General features: G+C 42.8%; 1 protein-coding gene across 1 annotated transcript in view; it reads left to right on the top strand.

The window, feature by feature from the left end:
- The window catches only part of LOC134933420 (matrin-3-like), a 221,607-nt gene extending 204,748 nt beyond the window's left edge, over positions 1 to 16,859 (top strand). The window contains exons 18-20 of the mRNA XM_063928616.1: positions 12,398 to 12,599; positions 13,505 to 13,620; positions 14,960 to 16,859. Coding sequence (XP_063784686.1) covers positions 12,398 to 12,599; positions 13,505 to 13,620; positions 14,960 to 15,004 — 363 coding nt within the window. The 3' untranslated portion in view covers positions 15,005 to 16,859. The remainder of the gene's footprint in view (positions 1 to 12,397; positions 12,600 to 13,504; positions 13,621 to 14,959) is intronic.
- The last annotated feature ends 8,353 nt before the right edge of the window (positions 16,860 to 25,212 follow it).

The following is a 25,212-nucleotide window of genomic DNA, read 5'->3' as shown; positions in this document are numbered from 1 at the left end:
ATGGCATCCCGGTGGGAGGGGAATAAACTAAATAAAAAAATCATCTGTTTCCGCTGTTTTCTCAGTTGCTAAAGCGGACCAAACGGGAGTCATACTAGCGGTGCCTTATTAGCTAGGAGAGTGTGGTTCTCGGATTTCCGCAAACTACTCACAGCCGTTCCTTGACCACTTCCGCGTCCGGACCTGTTACATCAGGGTCTGTTTCTTTACCCCGATTTAGCACGGCTGCGTTTGATGGGGTGGCTGTTATTACTGCCCTTAAAAAGAGAGGGCGTTCCAGAATCTGTTCTACTAGCCATGTTACGTGCCAGGAAGCCCGTTATTGCGGCTCATTATCACAAGATTTAGCTATAAACTGTAGGTTGGTGGGAAGCTCGGACGTTTCCGACATCTAGTCCGTTTTATATTTTTACAGACTAGGTTAGGTGGAGGACTACGTTTCTACACTTAAAGTGCAGGTTTTTGCCTTGTCAAATTTGCCTCTTTTGCCGATTGTACACCTCTTCCTGCAAGGTGTCGTCAGAGTACAACCTCCATTTATACCACCTAAAGCGCCATGGGACTTGAATCTGGGTTTAGTTTTTTTTTTTTTAAGTCTTAAGTTTTTCACTTGAAAACAGGTTTCTCGTAGCCTTAGCCTCAGCAAGGCGTGTCTTTAGACTTGGGTGCCTTGTCATGCAAGCCACCGTATCTTGTGCTCATAGGGCGGAACTTCGCACGAATTTCTTTTTTCTCACCAAAAGATGTTACGCATCACTTAATCAATCGTAATTCCTGGGTTATCAGTAGGTTCAGGAACTACAGTTACTTTAGAGGTGGTACGCACATTACGCATTTATGTAGCCCAAACATTAACTGTAAGTAGAACCGACACATTGTTTGTTCTCTCTAATGTAGTTAAGATGGCTTGGCCAGTTTCCAAGCAGACCTAATGTCATACGTCAGGATTAGCTTCATCATAGGCTACAACCGCCGACATCCGTGTCAGGCCATTCCACACGTTCTGGAGAACGTCATGGGAAGGCTACAAACGCCTACATCAGTGTCAGACTATTCCACACGTTCCTTGGGAACGTCGTAGGCAGCACGTCATGGACCTTCTAAGAAACAACTTAGACAAGCTGCTATAGGGTCATAGGTGCATGACCATCAGTGCACACGTTTATGCCTTTTACAGGTTTACTACGGTCAGCATCTAGCTTTGGCTGCCTAGTGTTACAGGTGCCAGACTGCTCTCCCGCCCACGGGGGAAGCTTTGGTACGTCCCAAGAGTACTCCAGTGACCCCTAGTAGATGAAAAAGAAAATAGGATTTTGGTAATTGCCAGGTAAATCCTTTTCTTTGAATCCATAGGGGGCACTGGACGCCCACCCAGAGCAGTTTTACCTGTCTTGTGGTAAGCTCAGTGGATCTTATGGGAACACATTATCACCAATGGATACAAAGTTACGGTGATTAGGGTGTCAACTGCTTAGTGGTCAGTTACGTTATGTCAACTTTAGGGTTGACAGTTGTAATTTCCATTATGTGTCAACTTTACTGTTGACCGTTATATGTAATTCTCTATGGTTCATACTCTCTATCGTTCCTGTTCGGCTCAGTAAAAATACTGTAGTCTCTATGGGAGTATGGTGGGGGTAACCAGTTACTAATTTAAATATTTAAATGTGCCATTCCCAGCTACACCCGGACCATATCCCAAGAGTACTCCAGTGCCCCCTATGGATTCAAAGAAAAGGATTTACCTGGTAAGTACCAAAATCCTATTTTTTCTGTACCCTTCCTCGGAGGTCTACAGACCATTCCTTTGACTTCATGCTTGGTTTGTGCTCAGACATGCACTGTCCAGTGTGGGACCTTATATAGACAGGTGTGTGCCTTTCCAAATCAATTCCAATCAACTGAATTTACCACAGGTGGACTCCAAGTAACATCTGAAGGATGATCAATGGAAACAGGATGCACCTGAGCTCAATGTTGAGCTTCATGGCAAAGGCTGTGAATACTTCTGTACATGTGATTTCTTTTTTATTAAATATGCAAAAATCTAAAAAACAAAACTTTTCATGTCCATTATGGGTTATTGTGTGTTGAGTTTTGAGGGGAAAAAATAAATTTATTCCATCTTGGAATAAGGCTGTAACATAACAAAATGTGGAAAAAGTAAACTGCTTTGAATACTTTCCGGATGCACTATCTATCTTTAATTTATATTATACCAAGCAAGCAGCGGCGCACTGAGACTTTTCTCAGTGGATAAACAGCGTGTAGTTTAATCCATAACACAGCAAAGAAATGCCAACGTTTCTGGGCACATCGCTCCTTTGTCAAGGTGAAATACAATACAACACAGTACCTTAATAGAGGAGAAGACCCGCCGGCGGGAAATGAAGTGTGGACCGGGAACAGCGCGTTCCTGGCGTAGACCACCTCCATGCCATTGGTTACCTTTGTTGCCCTGGTAACCCCTCACACTCTCTCGCTCTCTCTCTCTCTCTCTCTCTCTCTTTCTCTCTCATTGATAGGTACCAGTGTTAGGCAAGAAAAAATAAATACATTTGGACACTGATTTTTATTTTTCAACATAGTCCCCTTTTAGCTCGATACATTTGGCCCAACTTTTTTATACCCTCCAAAAATAGGATTTGTCAAACACTGCAAAATAGGCTTCAGTTTCGGAGATGACCTCGTTCTATGCAAATCTCTTTCCGCTGTGCCATTTTATTCATGTTTGGAAACCGGAAGATGCAGGGGGCCAAATCTGGAGAATACGGCGGATTTGACAGCAATTTGTAGCCCAATTCCACCAATTTTGCTGTGGTGACGTGGGACAAGTCTGCGCATTGTTGTGGTGGAACAGCACTTTTCTCTCACGTCCTAGAGGATGCTGGGGTCCATTTTAGTACCATGGGGTATAGACTGTTCCGCAGGAGCCTTTGGCACATTAAGACTTTTCAACAGTGTGAACTGGCTCAACCCTCTATGCCCCTTCTCCAGACCTCAGTTTAGAAAATGTGCCCGGGAGACTGGATGCACACCAGTGGAGCTCTACAGAGTTCTGCTGGAAAATACTTTGTTAGGTTTTTTGTTTTACAGGGAATCTGCTTCCCTGCTTCGTGGGACTTAGGTGGAGGAAGTAGGAACCAACTTCTCAATTGGTTCAATGGCTCTGCTTCTGCTGACAGGACACTGAAGGGTACTGAACACAGCCCTTGCCTGGCTGCTGCTCACTCCCACAGCATTGCCGCCACCCTCTAACAGAGTCAGAAGGCTGGTGAGTATTTACCGGAGGCCTGCAGAGAGGGGTCCTCCGGTCATCGTGGCGGCATAAAGGTACCAGTGCAGCAGCCGGAAGCTGCGCGCCATGTCTCTCAGCACAAGGGTGCAGAGTTCGTGGGGGAGAACTCGCTCTGAGCGGCATGGAAGAAACATTACACTCACTGGCTAAAAAGTACACACGTTGGCCGCTGGTGTACTAAATCCCCGGCCAGTATAAATATTACATTACTGAGGCTGAATTGTGCCATTACAGGGCGGCAGGATTTCTCCTCAGACTTGCCAGAACACTCACTGGGCGCCATTTTTCTCCTGCAGAACCGCCAGTGTGTGAAGTTCCTGAACAATGTTTCTCCTCATGACAACGTTGGTACAAGTACCATGGTGTTATAGCAGGGGGTTGGGAGTGTTTATTACATTAGCCCTGTGAACCTAACGTTGAAATAGCGCTGTAATTGTGTAGTACTTATAGTTTACATATGGGCGTGGAGTGTGGACTGGCAAATCACTCTGTTTCTCTGACAGACATTAATGTGAATCTGTCCCCGATAGCTCCCCTGTGTGATAGTGTGTGTAATATGTCAAGAGAGAGCTCTTCCCCAGAGAGAACAGTTTTGAATGCACAAGAGGTTATTGAGGTGGCCCTTCCATCCCAGAAGGAGCCAGTGTGGGTGAGAAAGTTGCAAAGTAAATTGTAAAAGCTTGCAAAAGTACAACAGTCGAGGATGCATTGCTGATCATTCCACGTCATCCATTCAGGACCCCTCCAGCTCCCAGAACAGGTCTCTAACGCAGATCAGGCAAGGGAGACACACAGATTCGGACACTGAGGTCGACACTGGGGATTTGAGGGGTAGCCCCAAATTAGCCAAAAGCATTCAATGTATGATAGTCACTATGAAAGAGGTGTTGGGAGTTTAGATACCACACCGGTACCTGCAGGAAAAGATTATTTTAAATGAAATATACAGCAGGTGGTGACTTGTCCTTTTTCAAGGGACTGGAATGCATGCTTTGAATAATCCTGGGCCAGCCCAGAAAGATCTACTATTCCTAGAAGAATACGTGTAGTGTACCTTTTACCCTGAGGACGATAGGCACAAATGTGAATCACCACCTATGGTAGACACCTTAGTTACTAGGCTGCCTACGTAAATCATGTTGCCTGCCCCAGGTTCAGCCCCCTTAAAGAATCCTGCTGACCGTAAATTAGAGAGAATTTTAAAAGCCATTTATATGGCTAACTTGTGCGTCGGTGGGTAACGCTGTAGAAAAATGGTCAGACAACTTGCGAGTTAATATAGACACAGTTGATAAGGTTGACCTAGTCCTAACTCTCGGTCATATTATAAAATACTGCAGGTTACTTATATTGAGGCTATAAGCGATGTTGTTTTGATTGGTCAAGATTCTTTACTATAGAGATTTCAGCGCAGGGCTCTATGAATCCACCAATGGAATACCGATGCGGTATCAAAGAAAAATATTGAGGCACTCCCTTATAAAAAAAAAAAAAAAAATATTGAGGCCCTCTTTGAAGACGAGCTGGATACCATGATTTCAACGACTACATCGGGCAGATCAGAATTTCTGCCTTCTGCAGCTGCTCCGGCTAGGAAAGAATATCATACTCATATGATGCACTCCTTTCGGCCCAATAAAGAAAGCAAACGGTACCCCCTTCTTCGCAGGACGGGGGCGGGGAAAAGGTAAGAAATCTACACCATCAGGTCCCCAAGAGCAGAAGCCATAGCTGCTTCTGCTAAAACCACAGCATGACGCTGGGGCTCCCCTGCGGGAGTACTATCGGGTGAGAGCCCGTCCACTTTACTTCAGCCAAATCTGGGTTTACTCAGACTCAAGGTTACAAGTTGGAATTTCAAAATCTTTCCCCATGCCGATTTTTCAAATCAGCCTTATCAGTTTCTGTTCAGGACAGAACAGTGCTGGACGCAATACAGAAATTAGGTCCAGACAAGGGATTTTCCTTAGTCCTTGTATTTCAACAGGAAACAGGGTTTTATTCAAGCCTGTTTGTAGTTCCGAAGCCGGACGGCTCGGTCAGACTGATTTTAAACCTAAAATCGTTGAATCTTTACCTGAAAAGGTTAAAATTCACAATGGAGTCCCTGAGAGCAGTAATCTCCCGTTTGGAGGAGAAGGAAATTACGATGTAGGTGGACATCAAGTATGCTTAATTGCATGTTACCATTTACCTTCCACAATCATATCTGAAGATTGCGGTTCTGAACTGCCACTACCAGTTCCAGAAATTGCATTTCGGGCTCTCCAAGGTGATGGCGTAGATGAGTTTTCTTCTTTGCAAGAAAGGAGACAATTTAATTCCTTACCTGGAAGATCTCCAGATGATAAAAGAGAGTTCCAGGGAGACGTTAGTGCAGAACGGTGCACTGTCCCTGACGGTGCTTAAACGGCACGGTTGGATCATAAACCTTCCAAAATCGCAATTGGAACCGAAGATGAGGGTATCATTTCTGGGAATGATACTGGACACTGGAGTACAGAAAGTATTTCTAACCGTGGAAAAGGCTCTGGAAATCCAGAAAATATGGCTGATTCCATGCCAGGGTGTTCCAGTGGGAACTACTGGACAAGTGGTCAGGATCGCATTTACACATGCATCAGATGATAATCCTGTCGACGAATGCCAGTCTTTCACTCCTGTGGTGGCTACAAAGTTCTCACCTCCTGAAGGGACGCAGGTTCGGGATCCATGCCTGGATCCTGGTGACCACAGATACAAGTCTCCGAGGTTGGGGAGCAGTCAAGCAAGGGGAAAGCTTCCAAGGAAGATGGTCAAGAAGTACTCCTCCATATAAACATTCTGGAATTGAGAGCTGTGTAAAACGGCCTTCATCAAGAGGCACACCTTCAAGGTCGTCCCTTACAGATCCAGTCAAATGTAACGGCAGTAGCTTACATAAACCGTCAAGGCTGAACAAAAAGCAGAGCGGCAATGGCAGAGGTGACGAAAATACTCCTCTGGGCAGAGAGACATGCATAAGCTCTGTTGGCAATTTTCATTCCGGGAGTGGACAACTGGGAAGCAGACTTCCTCAGCAGACACGATCTGCATCCAGGAGAATGGGGCCTCCACCCAGAGGTGTTTGCGGAGGTAGCAAGTTGTTGGGGAGTTCCTCAAGTTGACAGGACATCACGTCCCAACAAGAAGCTTCAGAAATATTATTCCAGGTCGAGAGACCCACAAGCAATAGCTGTAGATGCACTGGTGACCCAGTGGGTGTTCCAGTCGGTGTATCTGTTCCCTCCACTTCCACGAATACCAAAAGTTCTCAAGATCTTCAGAAGAACAAGGGTGCGAGCAGACTGGCCAAGGAGGGCTTGGTATCCAGATCTTCAGGAGTTATTACTGAAAGATCCTCAACCTCTTCCTCTTTGCGAGGACCTGCTTCAGCAGGGGCTGTTAGTTTATCAAGACGTGACGGCATGAGCGCCAGATCATAGCCGTAAGGGTATTACCAATGAAGTCATTCCTACGCTTATTCTGGCCAGGAAAGGGGTAACGTCCAAACATTACCATCGTATTTGGAGAAAATATGTATCTTGGTGCGAATCCAAATAGTCTCCTGCGGTGGAGTTTCAATTAGGACGTCTTCTCCTATTTCTACAGGCGGGTGTGGATGCTGGCTTGAGATTAGGATCTATCAAGGTCCAAATTTCCGCCTTGTCCATTTTCTTTAAGAAGCAGTTGGCTTCCCTTCCTGAGGTCCAGACGTTCGTGAAGGGGGTTCTGCGCATCCAACCTCCTTTTGTGCCTCCTACGGCGCCATGGGATCTTAATGTGGTGTTGCAGTTCCTTAAATCGGACTGGTTTAAGCCTCTACAAGAGGTAGAGTTGAAGTTCCTCACTTGGAAGTGGTCATGCTGTTGGCCTTTGCTTCAGGCAGACGAGTCTAAATTAGGGGCTCTGTCACACAAGAGTCCTTATTTGATTTTTCATAAAGAAAGAGCTGAACTGCGGATGCGTCGGCATTTTCTGCCAAAAGGTTGTCTTATTTCCATATCAACCAACCTATGGTGGTGCCAGTGGCTTCTGACACCTCAGCCGTTTCAAAGTCCTTGGATGTCGTCAGAGCGTTGAGGACTTATGTTGCAAGAACAGCTTGGATAAGGAAAACAGAATCTCCCAAGTGGTTTACCTTCGTGGTCGGCTTTTTGCTGAAACCGTTCTGTGACCAGATAGACGGCAGGCTCCTCTTCCATGGACACCAGTGTTTTCGTAGATAACGATACCTTGTTGGACGTGACTCTGGAGTTGGCTAAGTGTCTTTTTAAACTTACATGTATGTGGATATGTTTTATGAGTAAAACTTGTAATCATTCATTCACGAGTGCACTCTCCTATTTGAACAATTTCAGAATCTCTATCTCCTGGCTGGAGCGGATGAGCTGGCACTGCATGTGAAAAAATCATTGCACCTGGGACTGTTTGATGTTTGCGCAGATTTCACCTAGAAAATATATAAATATACATATGTTGTGTGTGTGTGTGTGTGTGTATGTATATATATATATATATATATATATATATATATATATATATATATACACACGCACACACACACTTGCGCTCTTAAGTTTACATACCCTAGCAGGATTTGTGATTTTCTGGACATTTGTCAGAGAATATGAATGATAACTCACAAACTTTTCTTTCACTCATGGTTAGTGGTTGGGTGAATCCAGTTATTGTCAAACAACTATGTTTACTCTCTTTAAATCATAATGACAACAGAAACTACCCAAATGACCCTGATCAAAAGTTTACATACCCCAGTTCTTAATACCGTGTATTGCCCCCTTTAACATCAATGACAGCTGGAAGTCTTTTGTGGTAGTTGTGGATGAGGCTCTTTATTTTCTCAGATGGTAAAGCTGCCCATTCTTCTTGGCAAAAAGCCTCCAGTTCCTGTAAATTCTTGGGCTGTCTTGCATGAACTGCACGTTTCAGATCTCCCCAGGGTGGCTCAATGATATTGAGGTCAGGAGACTGAGAGCCACTCCAGAACCTTCACTTTATTCTGCTGTAGCCAATGACCGGTCGACTTGGTCTTGTGTTTTGGATCATTGTCATGTTGGAATGTCCAAGTACGTCCCACGCGCAGCTTCCGGGCTGATGAGTGCAAATTTTCCTCCAGTATTTTCTGATAACATACTGCATTCATCTTGCAATCAATTTTGACCAAGTTTCCAGTGCCTTTGTAGCTCACACATCCCCAAAACATCAGCGATCCACCTCAGTGTTTCACAGTAGGAATGGTGTACCTTTCATCATAGGCCTTGTTGACTCCTCTCCAAATGTAACGTTTATGGTTGTGGCCAAAAAGTTACATTTTGGTCTCATCACTCCAAATGACTTTGTTCCAGAAGTTTTGAGGCTTGTCTGTGCTGTTTGGAGTATTGTAAGCGGGATGCTTTGTGGCATTTTGCGTAGTAATGGCTTTCTTCTGGCGACTCGAACATGCAGCCCATTTTTCTTCAAACGCCTCCTTATTGTGCATCTTGAAACAACCACACCACTTTTTTTCAGAGTCCTGTATTTCAGCTGAAGTTATTTGTGGATTTTTCTTTGCATCCCGAACAATTTTCCTGGCAGTTGTGGCTGAAATTTTTGTTGGTCTACCTGACCGTGATTTGGTTTCCACAGAATCCCTCATTTTCCACTTCTTAGAGTTTGAACACTGCTGATAGTCATTCTCAATTGCTTGGATATCTTTTTATATCCCTTTCCTGTTTTATACAGTTCAATTACATTTTCCCGCAGATACTTTGACAATCCCCATGACTCAGAATCCAGACACATCAGTGCAGCACTGGATGAAAGATGCAAGGGTCTTTCTGGAGTCCAGAAACTCGCTGACCTTTTATACACACACACTGACTACAAGCAAACAGATCACAGGTGAGGATGGTTACCTTTAGTAGCCATTCAAACCCTTTTGTGACAACTTGTGTGCATGTTATCAGGCCAAAATCTCCAGGGTATGTAAACTGTTGATCAGGGTCATTTGGGTAGTTTCTGTTGTCATTATGATTTAAAAAGAGTAAATAGTTGTTTGACAATAAATGGCTTCACCCAACCACTATCCATGAGTGAAAGAAAAGCTTGTGAGTTATCATTCATATTCTCTGACAAATGGCCATAAAATCACAAATTCTGCTAGGGTATGTAAACTGATGAGCACAACTGTATGTGTGTGTGTATAATATCTCTCTCTCTCTCTCTCTCTCTCTCTATATATATATATATATATATATATATATATATATATATATATATATGTATATATATATATATATATATGTGTGTGTATATATATATATATATATATATATATATATATAATATATATGCATGCATACACACATACATACACACATACACATACATACACATACATACACATACATACACACACACATACACACACACACACACACAGGTTGAGTATCCCTTATCCAAAATGCTTGGGACCAGAGGTATTTTGGATAGCGGATTTTTCCGTATTTTGGAATAATTGCATACCATAATGAAATATCATGGCGATGGGACCCAAGTCTGAGCACAGAATGCATTTATGTTACATATACACCTTATACACACACAGCCTGAAGGTCATTTTAGCCAATATTTTTAATAACTTTGTGCATTAAACAATGTGTCTACATTCACACAATTCATTTATGTTTCATATACACCTTGTACACACAGCCTGAAGGTCATTTAATACAATATTTTTAATAACTTTGTGTATTAAACAAAGTTTGTGTACATTGAGCCATCAGAAAACAAAGGTTTCACCATCTCCCTCACTCAAAAAAGTCCGTATTTCGGAATATTCCGTATTTCGGAATATTTGGATATGGGATACTCAATCTATATATACACGTACGTACAGTATCCCATATCCAAATATTCAGAAATACGGACTTTTTTGAGTGAGTGCGACATAGTGAAATCTGTTTTCTGTGGCTCAATGTACTCAAACTTTGTTTAAAACACAAAGTTATTAAAAATATTGTATTAAATGACCTTTCAAGCTGTGTGTATAAGGTGTATATGAAACCTAAATGCATTCTGCGCTTAGACTTGGATCCCATCGCCATGATATCTCGTTGTGGTATGCAATTATTCCAAAATACGGAAAAATCAGATATCCAAAATACCTCTGGTCCCAAACGTTTTGGATAAGGGATACTCAACCTGTGTGTGTGTATATCTATCTATCTATCTCTCATCGAACAAATAGAAACGGGGTCACTCAGGTATCACAGTGCACTACCAGTACATGTAGTAAGTAAAACATAGAGTACATACAGTAAGTGACACTTCCTCTAGGGTGAGAGTGGCTGCAACCTTAAGCAATAAATATGTGCTTGGAAAACACACAGAATTTTTTTGGGGGGTAAGTGGAGAAAAGGGCGCCTACTAGTGTCTGGTAAAATTATATAAAGTGTGAATGAGAACAGGACACTACTTATCTGGCATAAAAAAGACTTTTCCTTCAGTCATAGGACCAGTATAGGTACATGAAAATAATAATAAGAACAAAATAACAGCGCGCGTACTGTTTTCATGCAATTTTCAATCCACAAATCAAATAAACCAGTTGTATATAAAAAAAAAAAATTCTGGGTATAAGCATATACCACAATTAAAAATACACAGCCAGGGATCTTTTTTTTTTTTTAAGTTTTTCACAAAATTTAATACAACACATAAAACATAAAAAATGGAAGTAATGCAAGCGTACAGGATAAGAGTATGACAAGCTTTATCTGTCCATATCAGGAATAGAATACATCTGATTTTCCATAAACATCCAAATAAATGGTAAAAATTCAAACGTACAAAAAATAAATATTAAAACAGCTTATCTGCCCATAAGGGAAGTTCAGGTGCATCAGTCCCAACGCATTTCGTCAGTAATTAGACTTCATCATGGGGATAAGGTCAGTGAGCAATGAAGCTCCATTTATACCTAAAGAGATAATGTGGTCCCAGCACATGGCCAGGTAATTGATGACTACATCACTTCCTGTTGGGTGATCTTAATTTTTACTGATTAAAAACATTATACTCTTATTTATAATAATAATATCTAGATGCAATGTATAGTGGAGCACAACCAAGTGATAAGGCCAAAAGAGAATTGTAAAAACAAAGCTTAATAGCTTCATATAGCGCGGTGGAACGCAAAGCTGCTTCCTGGCGTGGTCCACCGCGCGTCACTTCCGGTCTCGCGGGAGATACTTCCGCCAGCCGGTGGAACGCATCGTCATCTGAATGACTATGCGCCCCATACAGTGGAGCTGGTGGAGCGCACAGCAATAAATATACACTGCGGCTCTAGCTACAAGTAAAGGGCAATGATGGAATGGGCAAGAAATAAATATATAATGGGCTCATAGAACGTACAAGGCATATCAGGAGTAATAAATCTTAAATATAAAATAAATAATTTTTTTTAAAGAATGTAGAAAAATATATATGATGCAAGAAGTGATGGGGTACTTTTTAGATGTATAAGTATATGTCCCTCTCTTTTACATCCTTAATTAATTCTCATGAGTTCTAAAACAAAGTCCACAGCAGTTCACACGTAGTGATCATAAAACTTTATACTGTCCAAAAATGCTGGAAGGAGCTGGTTTTTCACCAATAGGCTGGAACTTGGAGAGAATATATTAATTTGATATATAGCGATTGGAGTACTCTAAGCCAGTGTAGTGTTGCATGCAAAATTGCGAGATGTGCATTTAAATGAGCTGGAATGCGAGTAATTTGGTGACGTGATGACTCAAGGTCATAATAAAGTGACTAAATGCGTTGGGTGTGTTGTCTACTGTATCCTCCCACCTTGGAAGCGTCAAGTCGTTTAGGACTGGTCAAGTCCTATAAGTTTTACTCTAAACTGGAACCAATTTGTTTACTCTGTATACATTGTTCTTGTATGTGAATTTTGTATACACCTTTTTTAGGCTTAATTAATTTTATACCTATGCATTGTATTTGTGACTTTTTGATGCCTGTGATCTGAATGTGTGCTCCTCTCATATATGCCTGTTCTGCTTCAAGATGGCACACCACTATCCTGGAGATATTGAGGTCTTTGTTACTGTTGATGACTCTGGCGATGAAGAGGCAGAGCAAGAAAACGAAGCTGTCGCACAACAGGAACCAGAAATCGATGACTCTCCTATGACTCCAGAAAGTGAATGTGCTGCTGAATCAGAGTGCCCCAAAGATCTTGGGCCCTTTAAACCCAATAATCCTGTTGGTAAGCTTTGTTTGTTTAATGTCTGCTCAGAGGACAGTGGCATGTGCATGAGGTCTCCACAGTCCTCTGGCTTGAAGGAAGTGCCATAAGTGCGTGCCCACACACTCCTCAGGCAGCCTCAAACTAATATATACAGTGTGCACTCTCTACATCTCAGCTAACTCCTGTGGAGGAGACAGCTTCTTTGTAAATCCAGGAAGGCCAATGTGAAACCGCATTATCCAGAGAGCAGCTTCACTTTGATTCAAAAAGGGGCTACCTCTTCCATGGGAGCTGGCTGATATGTGGGGAGGAGACGAGCAGTGACCGCCTGTGCTCCTCTATGGGGAGGGCTTAGCCTGTTAGTGTATCATAGCATAGAGTTGAACGGAATGTAAACTTGGAGGCTGGTGGTCAAGTGGATTTAATATTTGTAACCTGTAACTGTTACGGAGATCAAAGAATTCCAGTATAGCCATGTATAAAATGCATGATCTACTCGCGTTTCGGAGCATATTCGGTTTGTAATGAAGTTATCCAAGCTAAAGTGTACATGTGGTCTGCACGTGATGGAAGCAGGCATTTTGTGAGAGTTTGGGCAGATGTATTAATCCTGGAGAAGTGATAAGTGGAGGGTTATAAGGCACCAGCCAGTCAGCTCCTAACTGGCATTTTTTAAACTAAGCCTGTGATTTGACAGTTGGGAGCTGATTGGCTGGTGCTTTGTCACCTTACACTTATCACTTCTTTATCACTTCTCCAGGCTTAATTCATCTACCCTTTGGTCTCTAACCAGTGATGTTGGCATGAACACGAAGCTTCCGCAATGTTTGGTTAACACTTTAATGATTTCTCATTTGAAGTGGCTGATTCATACATTGCCAAATTTTTGGCTGCAGAAAAAATGCAATACATTTTCTTTTCAGGAGTGGACTATGTGGTTCCTGGTTTCTATTGCACGCTCTGTTCCTTATTCTACACGTGTGAAGATGTGGCAAAACTTAAACATTGCAGAAAGTTGTCGCACTATAAGAAACTGCAGGTGAGTTAAATAATAATTTATATAGCGCTCTTCATCCACTTTGGACTCAAGGTGCTTAACAGAAATTGAGAACATACAGTTTAGAATACGGCTGGCCTAAATGGTGATCGTTATGCTAAACATTAACCTTGCCCCGTTACTTACAGCACACAAATGTTATGTCCTATGCTTCCCGAAAAGCTTTATATACAATATGGGATTGTTTATTGCCTTCTGTAAAAGAATATTGGTTGCTAGCAAAGATTATCAGCAGCTCTATATAGAGGCAATAGCTTCAATCCCAAATCTACCCCAAACATCAGCAAATCAAGGGAACAAATTCTGGATGAAAGCTCATCTGATCGATCCCTGAGTCGTCCATATATTCAACAGTACGACAGTAAATTTTGAGGGATGATAAAGATTTTCTTGCTATACTTTACATCAGGGCTGGCCAAACCGGTCCTCGAGATCTAACAACAGTTCATGTTTTCCAGTCCTCCTGGAGATCTGTAGAATTGTCAGTTAGGAATGAATGCAGCACATCTTAATTAGTTATGACTACACCTGAGCACCAATTAGGTGGTCTGGAAAATGTGAACTGTTCTTGAGGACTGGTTTGGCCAGCTCTGCTTTACATGGTTACTGGGGGGGGTTATTCAGTTAGTGCCATTTTTTTGACCAGTCGAGAAAATGGCACATTTTTAGGTCGAATTTACATTTGACCTATTCAATGCTTGTGCCATCTTTTTCGACTGGTCGTAAAATGTGGCATGTCCGAAACCGATGTAAATCGGCGAATTCGCTGCCGATCCACGTGTTTTGGCGAATTCACGGGCATTCTCGACTATTTTTGGGTCCGTTTTCGCCCATGCTGATTCGTAGTGAATAAAAATGAAAAGGAATTCGTAAACACCTGCAATTGAATACATTGTGTCGATTTAGTGCTAATTTTTTAGCTGGCCGAAAAATACGGCACTAATTGAATACTCCCCCTATTTCACTCCTAAAAGAAACACAGTATTCACCAATTTTTAGGTTAAAATAGGAACAGGACTATTGAGTGTTTGCTGTAAGCCTATCATGATATACATTGAGGAAAGAGGCTTATGTATAGAAATTCATTTTTTTATATATACATGTATTTTTATTAGTCAAGCAATTGCCTTTTTAAACTTGTGTAGGATTCCATATATTTGTTATTTTTAATCTCTTCCATTTGGTGATATATTGTCAATTATTCGTTCCACAAAAGTGCTGTTTTATTGTGTTTTATTTGTATTTAGAAATGTGTTATGGGTTTTGTTTTTTTTGTTTGTTTTTAGTATTTATTGACTGTCCATTATTTTTCTCTCCACAGAAAGCTATACCTATGTTACCAGAGGTTCCAGAGAAGAAAAATTAAGCTTTTGAAAGGATGTTTTGTTTTCTCTCTATTTTTATTTTTTTATTTTGCATCATACAAGACTATGCTAAATGTTACTGTGTTTTAATTCAGTTAAAGTTTAAAGTGTTTCATTCTTTTGTTTTGTTATAAAAAGACCAATAGAACAGTTTCATGTTTTCAAATAAATGCTACAAGTTCCTCATTTGTCACTTGAAAGCCAAGATCCGACTCTCAAATGTACCAATCATCTCCTGCTGTGATGATCAACTTTTCCCCCACCCAGACACTACTTCTCCACTTTGGGACCCGAAGTAAATATATGTTTTGAAATTGGCCATTTTGTGTTCTACCAATATTCCGGTGAAGTCAGAAACCTCACTGAAGTATCGACAGTACTCCTGAGGCCCTAATCCTAGTGATTTATCTAGACCAGTGGTTTCCAACCTCTGTCCTCAAGTACCCCAACAGTTCATGTTTTCCAGGTCAACTAGCAATTGAACAGGTGTACTCATTACTCACTGACACATTTTAAAAGACCAGCAGGTGGAGCAAATTATTTAACTTGCACTCCTGTGAGGAGACCTAGAAAACGCAAACTGTTGGGGGTACTTGAGGACCGAGGTTGGGAACCACTGATCTAGACTGCTTTATGGAGCAGAAAATGATAACTTGAGGTGAGAAATGGAGAGTAGACCTTTCTGAGAACTTCATTTTATCTTGTTACCCTGTGGCCAAATTATCAAATTCCTCTAAGCAGTGTTGCGGACTCTGGAACCCTAGTAAAGAAGCGTTTCCTCTTCTGTGATCATGGCATGGGGTTTCCAGGAAATTCTACAGAAATTTGCTTATTCTTTATGTACTTGGAACAGTTTCTAAATAAATATTAATTTTGTTTCTTGGAAACCTAAACCCACCTCATTAGTGGCTCCATATATTTATAGATTATTAATTTCTATTGCCTTTCCCGAGTCTCTAAAAATCTTCATAGCTTTTGCTTGTTTGTCTTTAAAATTTAAATTTTTGGGCAAAAGCACAGAATTCATGAAAAGTCACGGATCTGTGTGTTCTTGCAGCTGCGTGCAGGGATGAAATGGACGATTATCTGGGATTTGGTTTTGCCTGCTTAAATCAGGTGGATCAAAAATCCACGATCAGTGTTGGCTGCGGTGATAATTGAACAGAACTAGGGCGGTTAATTAGCCATAGTACATTATCATGACTGACTGAATATACCCATGAGTGTGTTTCTCTTAGAATAATGTTGGGATACTTGTATATTCTCTTGATGTCTCTCATCCCAATGATTGTTTATTTCTAAGATACCAGATATTTACTTTTATTGCATCCAGCCTTATGCTATTTGCTTACTACAACAGGGATAAAGGAATGTGTGGCACTACAAATCCCAGTATGCCCTGCCACAGTTTTGCTGTTGGAGCCTTTTGGGATGTGTAGTTCTGCAGCAGCTGTGTCCCTGAAGTTAGTTATCCCTGTACCTAAAATACCTTTTATATAAAAAAATGTTTTTCTTTTTTTCATTTCTTGGCCCATTTTTTTAAATATTAAGAGCGTAGGTTGAACAGTGCAATTTCATAACTATTGGGGTGTGAAGACAGGATTTTGGTACTTACTGATAAATCCCTTTCTCAGATTCCATAGTGTACACTGGAGTTTACACTGGGGTATAGATGAGTGGAGCCTGGCACTTTTAAACTTCTTTAGAATGTAAGTTTGCTCCTCTATAGAAACCAAGAGCATATAATGGCAGAATGAACATTCACTTTTGTAGTTGGTATTTTTTAATATGATTTAAAAAGTCAAACAATTGCAATATAAAGAACATGCATGCAATAAAACTAATTCTTACATAGTGGCCACTCGTAACTTTCTTTATAGGAAACATTAGTATTCAATAATTCCTTTGAATTGTAGCTCCTCTGTTTAATGTATCCAAAAATAGATGGAGTATTGCTTATAGAGATGTGCTCCTTTTAAGAATATTAAAGCATTGAACAAACACTAAATACATTTTTGAGAGTTTAAACACACTATTATCAAAGGTCATTGCCATTTCTCAATCAGGATCCACAGGATCTACCTTGGGATATGATGAAACAGCGGATTGGGCACCAAACAGTGAAGGTTTTTAGACTCCCAGGATGTCAGGCCAGTCCCCTATGTCCCCGGCTTAGTTAATTCCGTTTTGTTTGATGGTGCAAGCGCCAGCCACGTTGAACAGTTGGGCTGCTAGTGTTTTTTTTTTTGCAGCCACTAGCTTTGTTATAGTATTTCTTTTTCATCCACTAGGGGTCACTGGAGTACTCTTTGGATATGGACGGGGCATTAGCAGGATAGGCACAATTTAAATTAGTAACTCCTCCATACTCCCAAAGTACCTCAGTGTATTTTCTGTGCTCAACCAGGATAGAGCACACGTGGTGAATTCCACGTTATTTTTATCTTTTTATTTTACGAATTCCTCACAATCCCTTCCCAGCTTAGAAAAGCTTGGGTCTGGGATTGTGGAAGCTGCTACAGGCAGCTATATTTGCTTGTTGGCGCTCACCTGAGGAGCACCGCCATAGACCAGATTCAGCTCAGCTACTTTCACTGAGCAGGTAGGAGCTGGACAGGGCTTATACAAGAAGCCCGATCATAGCCTCCAACATCATCCTAAGGTAAGGAACACCGCTCCTTTTATGCTAATATTGCTGCGGTAGGGGTGGTCAGATCATGCTGCCGTCCGCCATGTGGAGTCTGAAAAGATTTTATTTAATATGCACACTGCGCCGCTGGCCGCCTGCAGTCACCCCCAGCTGCCCACCAGCACTGGCCACAGCCCAGCTGTGGACTGCCTAGCAGCTGCTGGGTGCTCCACCGCTCGGCTCCCTGCGCCGCTGCTCTCCTCCCTCCCTCCTGCTGCAGAGTTCTGGAGCCGCGAACGGCAGCTGGTGCGGCTCTGTCTGCCCGAGGAGAAAAGGGGGGACGCTAACCGCGGTCAGCGCTCACGGCTGCTGTGGTCCATCTGTGAGGGGGAGGTCGTGGGGGAGAGGATTGTGCCTGCATAGTAGCGGGAGGCCCCATAAACTAAGCTGCATTTTAATGCAGCAGCATAACTCTGTTGTATGCCCAGCAGCAGAAACAGGCTTTTAAGCCTGTGTTGCATATATGTCTGGGTAGATGTATATATGCTTGTGAGCCCATGTGCACTGGTGTGTGTGAGATAGATAAATATATATTTATATGCATGGATAGATATAGGTGTATATATATCTATGTAGATCTACTTTATTATATTAAGCACATGGCTGGGGGCCATTTTAACCATACTTCCTGCTTCCAGGAAGGTGCTGTCGTACAACACTCCGCCACCATTTGGAGCAGGGGTGTTGCTAGGAATTTTGTATAGATCAGGTTTCACTTCAGGCTTATATACACTTTAGTAGCATTTTTACTGAGTCGTGGGTCTTGTCTCTTTGTCTACTTGTCTGTGTACATAATGAGTAAGGCTAATACTAAATCAAAAAAGCAGCTTAACTGTGCGAGTGTGTTACCTGAGGGATCTACCACATGCACAGTATGTTTTGTAAATACAGCTACAAATATAAACCCTTACATCAAACCTTGTTCAAGGAGGCTGAGGGTAATAACTGGTTTACAATTGGAGATGGCTGCTGCATGTAAGGAACGTGAGAAGGCTAGGGCAATACCTCCTGAGATACCAGTAGGGGCTCAGGAGACGTCCAGGACTTTGCAGGGGTCACAAAAGTCCAATTCTAGCTCTATGCCAAAAAATAGTTATCATTTGTCTTATAACTTACCAGTTTCAGCTATGTTGCATTATGACGATTCAATGCCAGACCTCATATCACAAGAAGAATGAGGAGGGTGATGTGGGCTAGGAGTCAGATAGTGAGATTACGGATAGCCCAGCCATTGATAATCTCATCAGGGCAGTACGTCAGGTTCTAGATTTTACAGAGACTGAAAAACCTCTTTCAAATGATGAAGTGTTATTTGCTAAACGACAGATCTCTGGTGTGTTTTCCTTATTCAGATTCTCTAAATAAGCAGTTAACAAAGGCATGGAAGAATCCGGACAAACGGTTTTCTGTACCTCGCCGGTTTCTGTCTAGTTGCCCGTTCCCAGAGACTGACGTCGAAATGGGAAAATCTACCGGCTGTGGATTTGTCGGTGTCAAAATTTTTTAAAGAAGTTAACCATTCCAGTACCAGCTGCTACTTTGCTTAAAGACCCGTCAGAACGTAAACTAGAAGCTATGCTAAAGTCTATGTATACAGCAGTCGGGGTGTTGCTTAGACCTGCTTTAGTGGGAGTTTGGGTGACTAAGGCTTTAATTACGTGGATAACGCAGCTCAAGTCAGCCCTACAGGAAGACCACCTTATACTTCTCGCATTTCACATCGGTGAATCTGCTGAGTATCTATGTATGGCTTCTATGGATGTCGGCCAGGTTTGTTTTCGCCTTTCAGCTCACTAGTGGCACGACGTGCCCTCGGGCTGCGTTCTTGGCAGGTGGAGGCCAAATGAGGTATAGAAGCATTACCTTACGCTAACGAGAAATTGGTCCTGAATTCCTACAAATGGATTTCTGAGGCTATGGGGGGAAAGTCTGTTTCTCTGGCTGGGTCCACAGGTTATCCACAGGATAACATTGGGATATGCCAAAGTGACAGCGGAAATGGCACCAGACGGTCACAAGCTTTCTGGCCTCCCAGGATGCATCGGGGCTTCACCATATAATCCCGCCAACTGACTCAGTCAAATCAGTTTTTTGTTTGGTGCGGCAGGAGCTGTTAATAAAGCAGCCTGAAGCTTTTATTATGTTATTTTTATAGTCTTACTATGTTTTTTTGAGCGATTTTTCTTAACGGCGTCTTAAACGCATATTAGAAAGTCGCCTCAACAACTCCCCACCGTGTTCCAGCAACGCTTACCTTCACAGTACAGTGCTGTCTCGACGGGCGTCTGTGTCGGATGTTCTAGCTGGTCCAGCAGACGTAACCAGGCTGTGGCCGGAGCATGGCGGGAAAGCAAGTCTATGGATTTTCTTTTACTAGAGGGGTCCGGACTGATAAAGCTGATTATCTTACAGGAATGAAAGCTATACCTTAAACACACCTTAAATACACTTTAAACCTTTAGCCGCTGTGGCCGCTATACTTAATACACACTTTGCGTACTTTGTTCGCTATTAGTGTATAAAGTCCCGTGCTGTGTACGGACTTAGCGTACAAATGCCGCGCTGACGGTACAAAGCACTCAGCGCGTGCACACCCAGAGAATATACTTTAAACCTTCTACAACAATGCAATAATAATACTTTTAAACCTTAGCAGGGCAATGAAGACACCACACCAATTGTGATTTTATTGCTGGGTTCCGACACCACAGTGGATTATTTCTGAAAGGGGGTTTGCAATACAAATTATACACTACATTACAAGACAATATAACAGAATAATGGCTACAGTCAATGTACATATGTGATTTGAATCGCTTGCGCTGCCCGGTCATCGGTCATCTGATAGATAACTTGGTGAGTCTTCTGCCAGGCCAGGCTGCAGCAGGCTTTATTTATACAATTCTTCCAAAAGCAATACAATGGATACTATAATCCCTTTGTCCATTGGACACAGAAATGCACTTTTACAGTACAGGAGAGGTCATAGGTTGATTTGAAAAGGTAGGCGATGTCTTTCTCAACTGCTCTTGTGGGTGGTCTCTGGATTCCCGCCGCATACGTAATATACAGTAAATACAGTTTATATCTATACTTCTGCAAATAATTATCCGCAGGAACATGCGATCTTCTGCAAACCAACACTGGAATGTTACCCTTAAAATACCCTACAGCTGGATTCCAAACACCACCTTATAACCTTAGTCTGTCCCCTCTTATCCTGTAAAGGTGAATCCCTTTGTTCTGCAACCATTTAAACAGCTATAACTTTCTGATGTGGTGCAAGGAGACTATGTGTACATTGTGCGCTATTTGGATTAAATATGTAATGTGTTCTGATGGCCTTCCATGCGTACACAAACTCAGCCGTAAATACCCATACCACGCTCCGATGCGCAGGACCGCTGGAGCGACCATACGCAAAGTGCGTATATGTGCATACACGGCAGAACAAGTGCACGCGCAGTGGGCATGTGTGTGCAGTTTGTACGTGATGTGTGTTCTGTAATATTTTTCGACTTTGACAGTCCACCCTTTGGTAGTCACCAATAACTGCCACTATCTAATCAATAAACAGAAAAATATCAATACAATATCTGCAGACGATTGGATGGTCGGAGGAGAGTTGTAGGCGGGAAATGTATGACCTAGTGGGAGAGTAAAAAGCATGTATGTATGAATCCATTTCTGAGGGGCATGTATCATTGTGCCGTATATGTTTTAGATAAGCTTCGAGGTATTGCGAAGTATACAGTAAATCCTTATCCCGTATTAAGGGTCTGTAAGTGGGCCGACAAACACTACCGAGCTCTTTTCGTCTTGTTCCAACAAATGGGGTGCACATTTAGTTGATGATACATGGAGGGGGAACATATGTGAGTGCTAGTATATGTGGATATCACCTGTTGACTATGTGCGTCATTAACTGAAGGTTGTAGAGATGAAGATAAGACACATACCTAAAATACATTCACACAACATTTACATAAACATTCTTGGGTAGGGCTGATGTCTTTTCCGGATGGGTGTATCTGGGCAGAGGGGGAGACAAAGGAAAAACGGGTGAAAGAAACAGGCCATGGTATTCATTTGCAATCCTTATAACACTGTCTCTATGGATGGGTCGTAAATTAAATCTGCTATGACAATGCCCTCGCTCCTTAAACTCATCAAATTTGTGCTGTGCTTGCGCCGCATCAGAATTCGAACACACCTAAATATCAAGCCAATAATTATGACGACTCCCAGGATACAAAGGAGAAACTTCCCTACACTCATAATAACATTTTGAGCCCACTCTACTAATCCTGAGAACCAATTTCGTGGGTTCAACCATGAGACCCAGCCGGTCAGCTCATTACCCACAGCGGTCAGGTTATGTTTGTGTCTCCTCTGAAACTCCCACTTCAGCTGCAAGATATCGTCCATCTTTTGATCGATAATCTCCGTGGGGTTGTCAGTGTTGTTTGTAATATACGTACAGTTCTGCACACCATATTGAGTTGCCAAAGTGACACAGTACCCTCCCGTCACGGCTGTGATATAATTAAGGACCATCCTGTGCTGGATCAGTTCCGTCTTGTCAGCTTGTAACTCTCTTCCCGTATACCTGAAGGTGCCGTCATACATCTCAGTGATATTTATCAAGTTTGCTAGCGCATGGATATACCTATAATTTATAATTCCTCTGGCAGTACGGGTGATGTCTAATGCGAGAAGGAACTGAATCCCAGTGGATTCGTGGATCAAATCAGAGGCTACTTGCTCTGTCCTCTTTATGAGGTGTCTCTTGATGATGTGTTCATAGTGAATATGAGTATAAGGAACCTGAGCACTGCGGTGAACATCTTTCATCTTATCATGGGTTATGGTCATGACCTCTGGCAACACTCTTCCAACATAACACAATCCATCTGAGCTCGGGGCAAGCCACTTGTACGCTTTCCTCCCACATATGAAATAGGCATCATCGGGGAGAACATAGGGGACAGAATATGACATTACCATATTACAAACTTTCCAAGTGAAAAACCCAATCCCTAGTTCTCCCATCTGCTCAGTACAAGTATCGGGCTGGATGATATGAGCACAGTACCCTGGTGATACTTCTCCAACCCACATGGTCTTGCTTCCTCGAGTATACCTATACCGGAAATACCTTCCACTGTTGGCTATTTGGCGTACAAGTTCAGAGTCTATGGGTATCCTATCAGCTCTGTGCGAAAAGGTAATTGTCTGGTTATTCCATGTCACTTCCCAATTTCCTGGTTTTCGGTAATTGGAAATATTGAAACATAATAAGGATCTGTCTACATGATACTGGTGGAGCTTCAAGCTAGGGGGCCTAGAAATATTGAATTTCTTGTCCACCGGTCTCCCACCCCCGTAATTCGAGTACCTCATCTATTGCTAAAGGGTACGGTACTAATCCTGACTTGCTCTGACCTTGAGGTACTTGTGAGCACACCCAGCATTCTGTCTGGTTTAAGACCTTACCCACTAGTGAGTGGTAATCACTCAATGGATGACCGTCCATATTGATATTAAGGCTGGACTGACATCTCTGGATGCACCCATCCTCGACTATGTTCTCACAATTCCTACAAATGCAATTTTCCTCAGACAATAACCCTTCACAGTGCCTCCGAGCTCCCTGACTACCAGAGCGCTTTCTGATACTCGCCTTTGCTCGAGTGATGTGTTGCTCTTGAGATTCTACAAATCCATCCTCGCCATCAGAACCCATTCCAGAACCTTTCTCGACCTCTCTGGGACCCTCACCGAAACAGACTGTCCTGGTCAACAACAGGATTAACAGGAAAACCCGGAACGCAGTCTCTTGGGGTAAGTCCATCTTGTTAAGGGAAGAGAAGGGAAACAAGAAGGAAGAGAAGGAGGGTAGTGGGGGATGGAGAAAATAATAAACAAAAAAAACTGGGGCGACAACTGCCTCTGGTCTTGTTCTCCGTGCTCAGGTGCTGTCTTAACAGTCCTGCCTTCTCAACCTTCCTGGAACAGACACTCCAGTGATACGATGTTCTCTACACTCTGCTCTTTGTCACGGGTTCTCTCCGGGTCAGCGACCTTCTTTCAGTGGGACGAGTGGACCCAAGTCTCTCGGCAACTTTTAATGCTGTCGTGCTGGTTAGCAAGACTTGGTACGGTCCTTCCCACCTTTCAATGAGGCAACCTGAGCTTAGAAATTTTCAAATCATTACATAATCCCCAGGTTCAATGTCATGACAATTACTGTTCGGTAGGTCAGGAATCACCAGCTTTAGATTTCTATTTTGATTCCTCAGCTGCTGGCTCATCCTAACCAAATATTTTACAGTCACTTCGTTATTGCATTTCAAATCATCCTGGGGGTCTATCATTACATGAGGTTGTCGGCCAAAAAGAATCTCAAAGGGTGATAGGTTAAGGGGGGACCTGGGAGTGGTTCTGATGCTGTACAATACTATTGGCAAAGCTTCTGGCCACAAAATCCAGTCTCAGCCATCACTTTGCTCAGCTTGTTCTTAATAGTGCTGTTCATTCTCTCCACCTTCGCACTCGCCTGTGGTCGGTACGGAGGATGCAGCTTGCTATTAATTTCTCTAACGTCCTAAGTGGATGCTGGGGACTCCGTAAGGACCATGGGGAATAGCGGCTCCGCAGGAGACTGGGCACATCTAAAGAAAGCTTTAGGACTAACTGGTGTGCACTGGCTCCTCCCCCTATGACCCTCCTCCAAGCCTCAGTTAGATTTCTGTGCCCGACGAGAAGGGTGCACACTAGGGGCTCTCCTGAGCTTCTTAGTGAAAGTTTTAGTTAGGTTTGTTATTTTCAGTGAGACCTGCTGGCAACAGGCTCACTGCATCGAGGGACTAAGGGGAGAAGAAGCGAACTCACCTGCGTGCAGAGTGGATTGGGCTTCTTGGCTACTGGACATTAGCTCCAGAGGGACGATCACAGGTCCAGCCTGGATGGGTCCCGGAGCCGCGCCGCCGGCCCCCTTACAGAGCCAGAAGAGCGAAGAGGTCCGGAAAAATCGGCGGCAGAAGACGTTCCTGTCTTCAATAAGGTAGCGCACAGCACTGCAGCTGTGCGCCATTGCTCTCAGCACACTTCATACTCCGGTCACTGAGGGTGCAGGGCGCTGGGGGGGGCGCCCTGAGACGCAATAAAACATGACATAAATACCTTACATGGCAAAAAATGCATCACATATAGCTCCTGGGCTATATGGATGCATTTAACCCCTGCCAGAATATACAAAAAACCGGGAGATAAGGCCGCCGAAAAGGGGGCGGAGCCTATCTCCTCAGCACACTGGCGCCATTTTCCCTCACAGCTCAGTTGGAGGGAAGCTCCCTGGCTCTTCCCTGCAGACAGAAAGGGTTAAAAAAAAAGACAGGGGGGCACTAATTAGGCGCAGTATTAAAACATACAGCAGCTATAAGGGGAAAAACACTTATATAAGGTTATCCCTGTATATATATAGCGCTCTGGTGTGTGCTGGCATACTCTCCCTCTGTC

Source organism: Pseudophryne corroboree, chromosome 6 (assembly GCF_028390025.1).
Source record: "Pseudophryne corroboree isolate aPseCor3 chromosome 6, aPseCor3.hap2, whole genome shotgun sequence".
In the NCBI taxonomy this organism is placed as follows: domain Eukaryota; kingdom Metazoa; phylum Chordata; class Amphibia; order Anura; family Myobatrachidae; genus Pseudophryne; species Pseudophryne corroboree.
Note: the sequence above shows the minus strand (reverse complement) of the source record. Positions and strands in the feature narration are given on the sequence as shown.